This window comes from Balaenoptera physalus, assembly GCF_965194825.1.
Source record: "Balaenoptera physalus genome assembly, chromosome: 13".
In the NCBI taxonomy this organism is placed as follows: Eukaryota; Metazoa; Chordata; class Mammalia; order Artiodactyla; family Balaenopteridae; genus Balaenoptera; species Balaenoptera physalus.
In genome coordinates, this window is record NC_138892.1 from 38,448,509 (window position 1) to 38,463,466 (window position 14,958).

The window sequence follows — 14,958 nt, forward strand, 5'->3', positions numbered from 1 at the left end:
AGTAAGTGGTCATAGATCAGGTCAGAGAGCTAAAGGGTCAGTAGGGATCCACTGGGCAAATGGAAGGACTATGGCTTGGCTTTGAATGTGACTGTTCAAGATAGTAAACAGAGGAGGCCTGGGAGAAGGAATTAGGCCACACTGCTATTTGAGGTTCCTTTCATTTCACTCTGCCTCTCCTACTTTTTGAACAAGTTCAAAGGATTCTGAATCCTGATCATTATTCCTTTTTCTCTCTATTCCCTTCCTCTGTGCAAATGGGGAAAGATGTGGTCAAGGTTAAGGGCTCTGGGGAAAGACAGACAGTAACAAACAACTCTCTCAGTGTTTTATCCTGCCCTATATTGCAAACTCTAATTTAGTGCAATTTTTTAAGAACCCCAAGTTGTCCAGTAGAAAGTTACAAGAAAGATAAATCAAATATCAATCATGAACTTAAATTCTATTATATGGAGCTCAAGAACCAAGACAAACACTAAACGTTATATCCAAATATCTCAGTGTAAACCCTGCAGAAAGTGGCCATGCTCTGGGATCGCATTACTGGGTGTCCTGTTTAAGGTACAGCACTGGGAGAGATCAACGGGAAGAGTTTGTCCTATTTACAGCTATAGCCTTGGCACCTTAAATAGTGTTGAATAAAAAGAATTTTCAACCAAAACCCAATCTAGCAATGATTCAGTAACTATAATCCTGTCTTACTTCACAACGTTGCTGGAAGATGTCCAAAATTTTTCTGTCCTCTGAAAGAAATGAAATCAATAAATTCAAGACTTTCTTTATAAGAAGGATCTCACAATGGCTAAATGTAGCCCCAAGATGTATTTAAGGTGGGGTCATGTCACACCTAAAAAAAAAAATGAGCCAACATATTAAACTTAGAAGGTTTCATATGCAAATTCAGATTTCCAGGTTCTCTTGAAAAATTGGAAGGTCTAGCCACAGTAGGTCTGTGTTCTTGAATGACAACAATCAACTGAACCCAATGATCAGCTGCTGGGTTTGCCATGAACTTGCTATTCCCTAGGGCTATTTATAACAGAGCTTGCATTTTTCTTTCCTTCTGGGTTTAAAATATATTCTTCTACATCCTGTTTATTTTGTCATCTGCTTACAACATAGTTCCATAACCATAGAGGTGTGATATATACAGATAATTGATTTTTCTCTCATCCATGTCTCCCATTTATATTAGCTGCCTGGTTCCTGCAGGCATCTGAGTTGTTAACCACTGCCTTGAAGACAATCTTCAGTCAAATTAAGCTGCACTATGTCTGTATCATCAATAGATGGTGCCCATTTGGCCTTGTTAACCTCCCTTCTTGCAGCTACTCCTCAATGTTTAGATACCATACTAACCACACTAAAGTTGCTCTGAAGACGAAAGTTTTACATGATCAATAGAGAAAAATATCTTTTTTAGTAGTTTCTGGGGCTAAATGTCACTCCAGTAAAATTTTCCATTGTTACTTCTAAATTTTAAAATATATATATTTATTTTTATAAATATGAAAATGAATGGGTAAATATGTTTCAGGTAAGACTTCTAATAAATAAGCTAATGAAAAATGAAATATTAGCTCATAGCAAAAGATGGGATTGATTTAATATGAAAATATATGAGAATGTTTCATTAAAAAATATTCCTCATTAATATTATATCTAGTGTTGGGACTTCCCTGATGGTGCAGAGGTTAAGAATCCGCCTGCCAATGCAGGGATATGGGTTCAAGCCCTGGTCCGGGAAGATCCCACATGCCGCGGAGCAACTAAGCCCGTGCGCCACAACTACTGAGCTTGCGCTCTAGAGCCCACGAGCCACAACTACTGAGCTCACGTGCCACAACTACTGAAGCCCGTGCGCCTAGACCCTGTGCTCCGCAACAATAGAAGCCACCACAATGAGAAGCCCGCACACCGCAACAAAGAGCAGCCCCTGCTCGCCGCAACTAGAGAAAGCCTGCATGCAGCAACAAAGACCCAATGCAGCCAAAAATAAAAATTAATTTATTAAAGAAATATATTATATCTCGTGTTGGTTAATTTGGAAACCCCATAACAGAATACTTAATAGTCTTACTCAGATGCAAAAATAATCATTTTGAAGATAAGTGTAAGCAACAGCGAGCAATTAGAGGAAATATCTAGAAATCTCAGTCACCTAAGAGTTCATAATCAATCAAATAAAGTTCTATGAAACCAACACAAAGGACAATTTGATTATTGCTATTTCAGGGTTCACCTTGTTTTCATTGGCTTTTTGATGGAAAATTATCAAACGGAAGATAGATATTATTTTTATTCAATGTTATATTCTTATTCTACCATAGGTGTCTGAGTGTAGATTTATAATTTCTATTATTATCCAAAAGGAAAAAAAATTAACATGTATTTCATATAACCTACAGTTTCTCAACTGAAGAAAAAATTAAATCATGTGCCACTCACCCAATCCATATTAATCTTTGTACCTTCTTAGAACTATTTTAATTTATCAACTATTTAATAGTCTTATACAGGCACAAATCACTAAAATTGGTTTTCTTTCTGACATCAAGGGCAATACATAACCCATACAATCATGGTCAGGCCATGATACTCCTCTAACATGAGGATAACTGACCTGGGGACGAAGCCTGAAGAAATGAAACAAATGTATATATACATATTCATTTAGAACAACAGTGTTTGCTTTTTCCCACTAGTTATTTATTACATGAACTAATTATTATTTTGGTACTAATTTAAAGTTATTTTAATATCTAAGTATCCTGCCATTGATTCAAGTTATATAGTATCTGCTATGTGTCCTATACTGAGGTCAAGTCGGCAGGTACAAAAATGAGGAAGATATGTTCCTTAAGGCAAAGAAATTCACAGTCCAGGAAAAAATATCATACATAAATAGTAATGATAAAATAAGAAAATGCAACAAATATTTATGTAATATAAAACGGTATACACATATATTTGGTTTATATATAACGCACATATATTTGGTTTAGATGCAAGTAAAAACTTTAAATTTTAGAATGGTAAAACAAAAACATGTAAGCATAAATAATGAAAAAAACTTCAGTAAAATTTTTATGTACTCATTCTGGAGAATCTTCATTCCAAAGCAGTCTGTGAAGAAAGACAAATACCATATGATATCACTTATATGTGGAATCTAAAATATGACATAAATGAACCTATCTATGAAACAGAAACAGACTCATAGACATAGAGAACAGACCATGGGGGGAGGCGGGGGAGGGATGGATGGGGAGTTTGGGACTAGCAGATACAAACTATTATATATAGGATGTTTAAACAACAAGGTCCTATTGTATAGCACAGGGAACTATATTCAATATCCTGTAATAAACCATATTGGGAAAAAAGCAGTCTGCGACTTAGTAGAATTTCATGACCAAAAGCCCGTGACACAAAAATAAACATTAGTCAAAACTGATCAAAGACTATGTTCTATAGAGTAAATTAGCACTTGCTTCACAAACTGCCAGTGTGTCCATCTAAAGAAAATCGTGTTTGTATGACAAAGATAGCATTGGTGTCCAAATTATAGTAAAAACATAACAATCAGAGGCAACCTCAGGGCCATGTCAAAGAAAATTACACAAAAGAGAAGACAAGAGAAAGCATGTTTTTCAGCGGCGATGATATTACTCTGCAAACCCTGGTCGAATCAGTATCAGAAAATGTAACTACTTTAAAAATCAACTATAATATCTGAGGAAACAGTTTACTAAAATTGGGGATGAATGACCTGTTCTTCAGAATATATAGAATTCCCCACAGAAAGAGATAATTACCTAAAATACCTGCATTTTACTTTTAAACATATAAGTTAATCACATATTTTGTACATACACAGACATCATACACACGTTTTTGGTTTTTCTTGTACACAAATAGAGAGCCACCAAAAAGGTAAAAATTTATCTCTAATGAATTGTTTCTTCTTTTGGTCATGCACTAGCCATGCATCCAGGTAAATAAATACCTGTGAAAAGAATCAGTTATACTAAAACTGCTTAAGACCTGAAATAATACTAAAACTATCTTTTTGAAAGGAAATCTTTCAGGAATGCAAAATACTTTCATCTAACATAAGAAGCTCCCAGAAATGTAACTTTTTAAGACAGTGACTATTTATTGGATATGAAATTGAGATAATTCTCATTTAAATATGATGCTATATTAAGTCCATTCAATTGTGAGATATTCCTTTCAATAAAAGGAAAGTGGAGGTGATGTGATGTTATTAAAAGAGAAATCTTTCCTCAAAAGATAAAAGTATACCATTTCACACAGAAACGAAGACCCAACACAGCCATAAATAAATAAATAAACAAATACTTAAAAAAAAGTATACCATTTATATTCAAGAGTAAAACGTATTATTACTATCTAAAACAGAGAATATATATTCATATTTTAAAACAGAATTCTATTAAATTAAAAAAAAAGTAAAAAGTAGTATCTAATTTTCAAAATAGTTATCTGACAGTGAGCTAGAAAACATTTTCTAACACTTTTCCTTTCAAATAATTTTCTCCAAATGAAGGAATAAATATCATTACTCAGAATAATCATTTTTCTCATTCCCATTTTCTTCACAAGTGGGTGTCAATCAATATTTCGTCATTTTAAGACTGTGTATTTGCAAGCAGAATGAAATGGAGAATTGTTTAATCCATTTAGTTCAGGCTCAAATTAACCACAATTTCAATAATCTGTGAGCTTTCAAGACTAATGTGATTTCAGACTACATTTCACAGAAATTTAGTTCAACCCTACATTTCTCTATGCATATGTGCTCACAGACTTGATAAGGAATATGTTCTTCCATTTCTTTAATATTCATATGTTGTGATTTACAAGTACATCATCAAAATTTATCACATCTTATAAAGGACACTTTGTTCATTTTAAAATAGTACCTCTATGTAACAGTCAGGCCATTGTTGACAGAGAAAATCATCTTACATCAAGGAGAAGTCCAAGGTCTAAAAGAATAGAAAATGTAATTGATGCCTACCATTTACTCATGACATGACTACAGAATGTGTAATAAAAAGGAAAGGAATTATATAGAAAAGAAATAATTAATTATTGCCTCCACTTTTTCCCATTTTAACATCTTTCCACTCTAGGCGTTAATGGTCGAGTAATAATGACTTCCTCCTGCTTTTACTCACTTGATAGTTTCTGCCAAAGTTCCTAATCCTCATGGAATTTGCTATTTGGATCAGGAATTTGCCTGAGAAAGTAAAGGCAGTTCAGAATGGATAGAGCAAGAATTCAGGGTGAAAAAGGTTGTGAGATGGCCTGGAAAGGTCTAGTGTCATATACTGTATCTTTTAGAGCCTTGTTAAGCTCTGTTAAGTTTAGATTTATCCTAAGTTCAATGTGTAATAATTCAAAAGTGTTAAATCCTCTGTAGAAGTAGGCACTTTCCTTATTCTTGCAATGAAATTATTATTGCAAGATCTAGGGTTGTGACACTGGGGATAAAAATAAATAATACGATTTGAGAAATACTTCATGTAGACTGTATAGGGACTGATGATTGATGGATGCAGGGAATAATGGGAGGACGGGAAGAAATGGGCCCAGATTTTTGGTTTTAGTAACTGGTTGGAAAGTGATTTTGTTCACAAAGTTGGTTCCTGGGTTTGAATCAATGTTCCCTGTTAAGCTTGAGGCATGGAGATGGGAAGGTCAAAAGTTTAAAATGGCCTTTGGAGGGCAGAAGACAAAACTTATTAAGGGAATGCTAAAGGAGAAAAAAATACAGCACTGAAGCCCCAGTGGATACCAGGGACCATGAATTTGTAGTAAACCCGTATTTTTAGCGAGGTAATTTTCCTCCAACAGGATTCAACATATTAAGATACAGGAATGAAGATAACAAAGAACTGGGTTGATCTAAAATGTAAACTAGATAGCTAGTGGGAAGCAGCCGCACAGCACAGGGAGATCAGCTCGGAGCTTTGTGTCCACCTAGAGGGGTGGGATAGGGAGGGTGGGAGGGAGATGCAAGAGGGAGGGGACATGGGGATATATGTAGACGTATAGCTGATTCACTTTGTTATACAGCAGCAACTAACACAACAATGTAAAGCAATTGTACTCCAATAAAGATGTCTAAAAAAAGAAAAAGTAAACACAGTAAGCAAAATAAAAACAAATTTCTTTAAATAAAGAATTGGGTTGATCCAGGTCTGGAGTTCTACCACAGAGGTGAGGTGGAACAACAACAGGTAAGACAGGTGAGCATATTAGCAAGAGAGTTGTGTTGTTAAAGAAGCTAACCAGGATAGCTGATAGACAGAAACAGAAGAACTTAGGTAGTGACTACACACAGTCAGAACCATTTAAAACTACGATATTCAAATGATATTGTTCTAAAAATGCAGACTGTCTGAAAATGTGGTTTTGCTGTATTGTATACCAGAGGTTTAAAATAGACACTCTGAAAATTATGAGGCCAAACTTACATATGATCTTGACCCTTTCCCCACCTTCCATCTACCAAAAAAGCCAAACTCTAGGGTTCCCTCATGCATCTGTTTCCAGCTGATCCTCACAAAGTCCTCCTTTTGTCCTTGGGACATCTATGACATCCCCCTTTCCCTCCACTGTTCACCCCATCCCTTAGCTTATCCCACCTCAGGCAAATCTCCTTCTCACAGATCCCTCCATATAATACATCAACCTCTGTAGCTCTTTAAAATGCTCAGAAAGACCTCTCAAAACTAACTCACTGGTCTCTATCTATCTCTACACTTTCCTCTAATTGAACCTGCTTTTCTCTAGCACCAATATTTCCAATAATTTTTCATTTGTATTCATTTTATTTCCCTCCCTTAATCCCTTGAATTATGAATATTGCAAGGATATTGACTTTATTATTTGTCACTGCTAATGCACTGTATTTCAGCTATATTATGTGTTAAGCAGTTTGGTAGCTAGATTGGAACCCAAGCACCACTCAGAAAAGTACCATTCGAGATATATGGAGAAATATCATACAAATTCCAATTAAAGAGTTCTCAAATGAATTTTTAAAGCATAGCTGAAGTCAAAGGTGATTACTTTCTGTATGTTTCCTAGAGCATTTCTAAAGAAAATATTCCAAGTCCTGAAGCAAGTTTTATTACATTTTTAAAAATATAACCCACCTGGACTGAAATGAAACAAAATTCAACTATTAGAGAAGTCATTTTTCACAATTTTACACTCCCATATCTTTACATAGACATTCTAAAAAAATCTAACAAAATGTGGTTAAAATATACATTTTTCCAAATTTATGTTTAAAAAGGTACAGAATCCACTGTGTTTTATTAATAAAGAACATTCAATTCAATACCAATTTATGTAAGTCATCTAGATATGGCTATATTCTTCAATGAACATAAAAGCCATGATAATTATTGCTCTACATATTAGTATATATAGTATTAGTATATATAGTAATAAGCATGCAAAAGGTAAAACAAAGTTAATATTTTAAAACAGTTACAGTGTGGCTGCTATAAACACCATATTAAAAGGCTAATAATGGAGAATACTTTTTAAAGTAGTAGTAAGTGAATTAAAACCAGATTCCTTTCTCTTGGTCTAATAAATTGTTTAATGTTGTATTTCTCAACCTGGGGTCTGTGGAGATATTCTCACAGTTGTCCATGAGCCTTCTATGAGAATTTTTTAATTTTGTGTTTTAATTTTGATGATAATTTTTAAAAATTAATAAGGCAAAGCATATTCTGGATTATATGAGCACTCATGCAATTTCACTGTATTTATTTGTATTTGTTTTTTATAATCTCATGCATATTAATCAAAAGCCAAATGATATCACTTTTTTTATAATAAAATTGTATAATAAAAGGCTTTATGAAAGTTCAAGTACTACTGAGTGACAAGAGAATTGAGGTATCATAGGGAACATGTTGCCAAACTCAAAGGACCCAGGGCCACAGCACTCAAACCATAAGCACCTAGCAATCAGTCATTCCATTCTAGCTCAATATCATTAACTATATGAAATTAATATTGTCAATTTGAGATTGATTGACTTTGTACATTTGTTTTTATCCTGCTTATAAATCAGATACGGCTTTATATATGTATTGAGCTATAAATAAAGGATATTAAAATCTAGTTTTAATTGCACATTAAAAATAATTAAGTCAATACAAAAAGTATGTAGGAATGTTTTTTCTTTATGAACTGTTTGTATGTCTCAATTTTGAGAGGGGGAAAAATGGTTTCTTTGATTTTTCTTCTCATAAAGAAAGACAAATATAAAAGAAGCAAGAGATGTCAACAGGAACCTTAAATCATTTAGAACAATTCTGCACTGATTATTTAATCAAAGCTTTAATTGAACAAACACCCCCAATTTTTACAGACAGTACATAAAACATGACAACTAGTCTGGGTACACCAACCACACTTCCCAGAATTTGTCTGTGTTCCTGTTAACCTTTAATGGTTTTGTTGGTCAATACATCCTAAAAGTCAATCAATATATATATAAATGGCTCAATTTATATTGAGAAGTTGCTAAATATCGCAGGAGTGGTACAAGGACATGAGATCATTCCAATAGTTGGGTCTGTTCCCAACAGCATTAAGATCAAAAGGAGGCACACATATCTTTAAAAAATGAAAAATTCACAAATATAATGCATACCCTAGTAACTAATAAACAAAGCAACATAGATCATCACACATGCCAAGAATATATCATAAATATCCACAAATAGATCAAATTTCCCATAAAAACTATATATGATAACGCTAACATAATCCAGCTTTATAACAGAAACAAAATGATCTTAAATCAAGTATGGTATGAGAAAATGAACAATCAATTTCCCCAAGAGCTCCAATCTTCACAATAATTTTGCCGAATGCAATATGCATTGATTTATTAACACTTATTTAACTAGTACAAATGGCAAAAATATTAGCATAAAACTGTCAAGTGAATTAATAATGTTAACAGCATCATTTCCCATGTGTAGATATTTATTGATTTTGAAGTCTTATATGAAAATATTTCACTTCATATACTTGAAATATGATTCTATCCTCATATCTTTATTTGCATCACTAAGCCAATCAGTGTCTTCAATTTATGTTAATTAGCTTTATCCTCTGCTTGCTATGAAAATTACGTCAGGTCAAATAATTTCATAGTTTCATATATTTATTATTAAAGGTCAGAAACTGAAAGTTGATGATGTACCCAGCTGTCCTAAAGTTGCTGACTATACAACAGGTACAGGCGCTTGTCAACAGAAAAAGAATAATTGTTACCAATTCCTTGCACTTCCACTTGTAGGAACATATTTTTTTCTTTTTCTCCTCTGCCCCTTCTTGACTTTAGTAACTGTCTGCCTCCTTCCTTTATTCTTCAACAATCTTTCTATTTGGTTTCCCATTTAATTCATCTTGTTGGCCTAATTCATATTTTGAAGAGAGCTTCCTAAAAGGCAGAGGTTGGAAGGAGGACTTCTCATGGGACATGGCCCTTGATTTCAGAGTAATTTTCTCCTCTAAATTATTCAACCTTCATAATTACAGCCACTGCCATAATTATGTTTCAAAAATTACCTTTAGTAGAGATAATAGACACTTTCAGTTTGAATTAAATCAGGAAAATTTAGTACACACTGGGTTTCATCAATTTTCCCTGTATACATATATTCACAAAAATTTCTCAAATGCCCTTTAGGGGTCATATTTTTGTTTAGTGAATATATACATAAAAATTCACAATTGTTTGAATACTAAAAAAAACCCCAAACTTACCACACGCAGAGGTAAATTTAACATGAAATTAGATATAGAGAAAATAAACTCAAAGTAGGAATTTCTAAAAATGATAAATACAATATATAATATATACACACACATGCAAACATAAACTCACACACATTCCTTTTTTTTCACTGAGGTTTGACATAACTACTAATTTGAAAAGAGCTAAGAGAAGGACACAATGAACACGTGTCTCCTGGAATGCAGATCAGAGTTGTTAGTATGGGAAATTCAAGAAAGAAACATTCATCTTGAACTACCAAGCCAAATGTAAATAAGCTAAATTTTTTCCCAGATAATAAGAAGTTAGAATTTAGTTGGAAAGAAGATCAAGTTCTACTACTGATACAATTCAAAAATAAAAAGTTCCTACAATAAAGGAAGCTAGAGTCACTTAGAAATTCTAAATGGTAGCTCATTCACTCATTCTTCCATCATTCAACAAATGTTTTCTATGGGCCAGGCACAATCTTGTGAACAAAACAAAAAAATCCCTTCCCCCATGGAACTGACATTCTAGAAGAGGAAACAACACTAAAGAAGATGGATAAATAAAATATATAGAATGGTACTGAGTAACAAATAGCTAAATTTTTAAAAGAAAGCAGAAAAAGGACGCATGAAGTGGTGTGCATGGGAACATTTATTTTTAACATGGCCAAGGAAGATCTCACTGAGAAAATAATATCCAGGTACCAGGAACCATAAGATATCTGGAAGAAAAACCATCTCAAGCAGAAGGTAGGCAAGTACAAAGGCTCTAAGGTGGGAATGGAGCAAGCCAGGGGAGTTCACTGCAGGAGGCATGGCGGGGTGGGGTGTGCAGTGCAGTTCAGTGGGGCTGGGGAGTCGGTCACAGGAGCCAGATCACGAAGCACCACAGCTCACCGTAGTGTGGTCCTGAGAGTCCTCCGAGTCTGGCTCCCTGGAGCCCAACCTCCCTACCCCCGGCACTGTGCTTCATTCCAAAGCCACTGCGGCGGCCCTAGATTCTCTCCTCCCAGGATCTCTGCATGTGCCATTCCTTCTGTCTCCAGGACCCTCCCTCTCCCCACCGTTTGTCTTCCCACTTTTGGTCATTTGGGCTCATTTTAGACACTGACTCCTGCAAAAGCCTTCCTATGCCCTGTTAACCCCTGGCTGAGCTGGGTGCCGTTCCATGTGCTTCCACAAAATACAACACTGCGCCACACAACCTCTGTTATGTTCACATGGTTTTTTAGCTCCTAGAAAAAATAGGGAATGAGTTCATTCACCTGTATCCCTTTGTCCCTAGCTAGGTTTGGCATACAAAAAAATGTGTTGAATGAGCGAGGGATCTTGAACCAGGCCAAATCTCTCTACAAATATCTTAGTAAAGGGTTGTTTTAATTATCAGCTCCACACAAAAGATGACAGTTTAGGAAACGCTCTACTTCTGAATCATTCTGTAAAATCTTCAGGTTCTGCATGTCACTGAAACACTTTAGCCTGAAATTTGTTGGTTCACTAGTTAATAAATGCTAACTTAAGTTTTACCTCGGCAGAAACTCCCAGCAGAAATGAGACAGTGGGGATTAAAACAAGTACAGGGCTTCCCTGGTGGCTCAGTGGTTAAGAATCTGCCTGCCAATGCAGGGGACACGGGTTCGAGCCCTGGTCTGGGAAGATCCCACATGCCGCGGAGCAACTAAGCCCGTGAGCCACAACTACTGAGCCTGCGCTTCTGGAGCCTGTGCTCCGCAACAAGAGAGGCCGTGACAGTGAGAGGCCCACGCACCGCGATGAAGAGTGGCCCCCGCTCGCCACAGCTAGAGAAAGCCCTCGCACAGAAACGAAGACCCAACACAGCCAAAAATTAATTAATTAATTAAAAAAAAAAAAAAACAAGTACAAAGGCACTTCTTTTTGTTTGTTCTCAGGGGCATTACCTATTAAATCTTTCTTGCTCTGTCTTCTCTACTTAATAAAATAAAAGCCACAGGGAACCAGGAACGGGTAATCAAAGTGGAGAACAAAGCCTCCGTCTTTCCTAACAGTCCTTCCTTTAGTACCTCAGAGAAGAAAAGCCTGCGGAATCAGAAGCTGTCAGCAGGTGAGAGAAACAGGCCTTTTAAGTACTCTGATGTCAGGCTAAACTGAAACCAATGAACCAGTACAAATCTCAAAAGGGTCTAAGAGTCTAGACTCAATATTAGAAAATCAAGTTGAGTTAGCAGAACGGCTTCTAAGCAAAATGTGTGTATACTTATCATATACACTTATTGAGTAAAAAGAAAACAACAGAAAATGCGAATAGAAATAACCATTATTTAACTCTTCCAATTTTATGTTTCTAAAGTGTTTTCTTTGACTCTGAGGCTTGGTCATGTGTCAAATTCAATATACTGATACAGATAATATATTTATAATGTATAAATAAGTTTCCTAATCAGTATAGCAATTAAGATTAACCAGTATCTTAATATTAACCTAAGTCTTAAGTATTAATAAAATGAGACTGTGGCAATATGCCCAAATCATAGGATTAAGTTTTTAAACATAGACTAAACCTTATCTAAAAGCTGAAAATGCAAACCTAAAATAAAACAGAATATAACAGGTTATCAGGAAATTTGTGTTATCTCGTAATAAAACACAGCCTCAGATGAAAAACAAGGTCATTTGGTAACAGAGTGCCTTAACTCCTCAGCCCTAGTGTGAGCTCTGTCTCTGTACACTTCATTCTGAAAATACACAGTTCCCACTTACAGACCAATGAAATATATCCAACAGTATATCTGCAGCATTATTTCCTTCTGTTCTGTATTCAGTTGCCCAGTATTTGAACTCCCTTCTTATTAGATTGGAAATCCCCTAGTATGAGTTCTAGAGAGAGGCAGGGCCCCATTCCTACTAAGAAATAAAAAGACAACAAGACAGTTCCTCCCAACTGCCTGGGACTTTGGGCATGTAACCTAAATTTGGCCAACTAGATGTACCTACTCTGTCAATCTAGAAGTCGGGTCAGCAAGTCTACTTACTAGACAATTTGTGGATTCTTAACTTTCCACTGCTGCCCCTTCTCCCTTGGGGTGTGCCATTTTTCTGAGCCTAGTTCTAAAGTCTTCACTTTTCATAAATTCCTCTTATGTTCAAATCGGCTGAAGGAAGAATTTGTTGCTGCAGCCAGGCTGATACGCAGCCTGTGCAAAACCACCTTTTCTCTCCTGCTTGTAGCAACTCAGGATTGGGGCAGTAATTGTTTTGTCTCAGTTGCCTTTCTTGAAATCTCTTAGAAAACTAAACACAAATATTGCTGATGCAAAAGGATATTATTTCAGAGAGCCAGGGGAAGTTGACTGAATACTCTAAAAATTGCATGAAAATTCTAAATGAGACTTTTAAAAAAAAAAAAAAAAGGCAAAGTAAGAGAATGTGATTCGAAAAGCCTCCATAAAAGAGCAAAGGCCTCCAAAACCTAGCATGACAGACTCTGCTCAACCAGAAGTTCTCAACTAGTGGTGATTTTGCCACTCCAGGGACATTTCAGCAATGTTTGTAGACATTTTTGGTTATCACAGCTGGGGAAGGGGTGCATCTAACGGGGAGACCAGGAATGCTGCTAAAAATCCTACAGTGTACATAATAGCTCCCCACAATAAAGAATTATCTGGCCTAAAATGTCAATAGTGTCAAGGCTGAGAAACCCTGCCCTCCACTCTACCTCCCTTCAAGTCATAAATAAATAAATGCCCTCCCCCAGAGCTAGAATAACTCTCCCACAATTCATAATACTCAAATACTTTTATAATTACTTATGCAATCCCACTTCTACCCCAATATTAAAAGAAAAAAAAATCTCATAACTTATCTGTCAATATCATGATCCATCTGAGAACTACCCAGATGGGAAAAAACTAAAAAAAGAGCAAATAAGGGAAAGTAATGAGCATGTGCAAAGAGCTTTAAAGGGCCAGGAAGCCTGAGGGAGTGGCAGGAAATATGGGTTGAAAAAGGGTTGCGTTCATGGCCAAGAATGCTGGGAAATGAAGTTTCACAGCATGGGTGCTGTGATCAGACTCCAAAGTGTCTTGTACATCACAGAAGTCCCGATTTTGCTCTCTGAATAACGATAATTTTTAAAGAAAAGATTTTTAAGTGGGGTAGAGAAATATGTTGTTTCTTAGGAAGAAAATCCTAGTGTCACTTTAGGTGACAATCTGACAGGAGCAGAGCCTGGTAGTAGGGAAGTTAGGAGGTTAGGAGACTACTTCAATAGTACAAGAGCTGAAGAGAACAGCTGGGCAAAGGTGATGGCCATGTGGATGGAAAACGAAGGCCAGAGAGAATGTAAGCATGTTCTTAGAGATTTGTTAACCTCTTCCTTTAAAATAAGTATCTTCCAGTACTGTAAAATATAATTAAGGAATAAAAATACTTTAAATGAGTTAACACACCTCTATTTCCAGTGTGCACCAAAAGTACAGTAACATGTCAATGAACTAAGAGAATTAAAGTTATGCAATGAGAATGTATGCTATTTAAATAATTTCTGTATGATTTCCAAATAACATGTACAGAAAGTTTATAACATTACCTGCTCCAGGACTTCTTTATAGGTAATAGTGGCTTTAGTATTTGTAACAGGACTGTCATAAATGATAGCAATCTTATCTCCTTTACCATTTTCAATATGACGATCGATGGCATTGTAACAAATGTTAAGCATCCCTTCCACAAACCTGAAAAATAATTGGAAAGTAAAAGTGAATGACTTTTCAAAATATATATTGTTACTTAACTAGGTTTCTATAGTCTAGGTTTCTATAGTTTCTATATAGTCTATAGTTTGGCAGAGCTGCCCTTAAAACAGTGTTCCCCCGTGCATGTTATGTCAGGTAATGATGGCTGTAAACTAAGATGGTACAGAAGTGACACTTTTAATAAATATGTATTTATTTTCATGTGCACAAGAAGAAAATATACCTCACACTTCAAGGTGACAGTTTTGTGGATTTTATTGCTTAGGATGAAACTAGAGTATACAGCACCAAAATAATCTACTTTACACGGATGAAATGAATTGTATATAAGTGCAGCACAGATGCATTAAGCTGAGAGGGCAAATAGTAGATGCACGACTGAAGTCTG

At 35.5% G+C, this 14,958-nt stretch overlaps 1 protein-coding gene across 6 annotated transcripts in view; it reads right to left on the minus strand.

The window, feature by feature from the left end:
• ACSS3 (acyl-CoA synthetase short chain family member 3) overlaps window positions 1-14,958 on the minus strand; it is a 148,239-nt gene that overhangs the window by 100,171 nt on the left and 33,110 nt on the right. For 5 of the 6 annotated variants that reach the window (XM_082418964.1, XM_082418961.1, XM_082418962.1 and 2 more), the window contains one exon: window positions 14,405-14,549. In XM_082418964.1, coding sequence (XP_082275090.1) covers window positions 14,405-14,549 — 145 coding nt within the window. Of the gene's footprint in view, window positions 1-702; window positions 741-14,404; window positions 14,550-14,958 lie in introns of those variants that run through there. The other variant, XM_082418965.1, reaches the window with a different exon arrangement.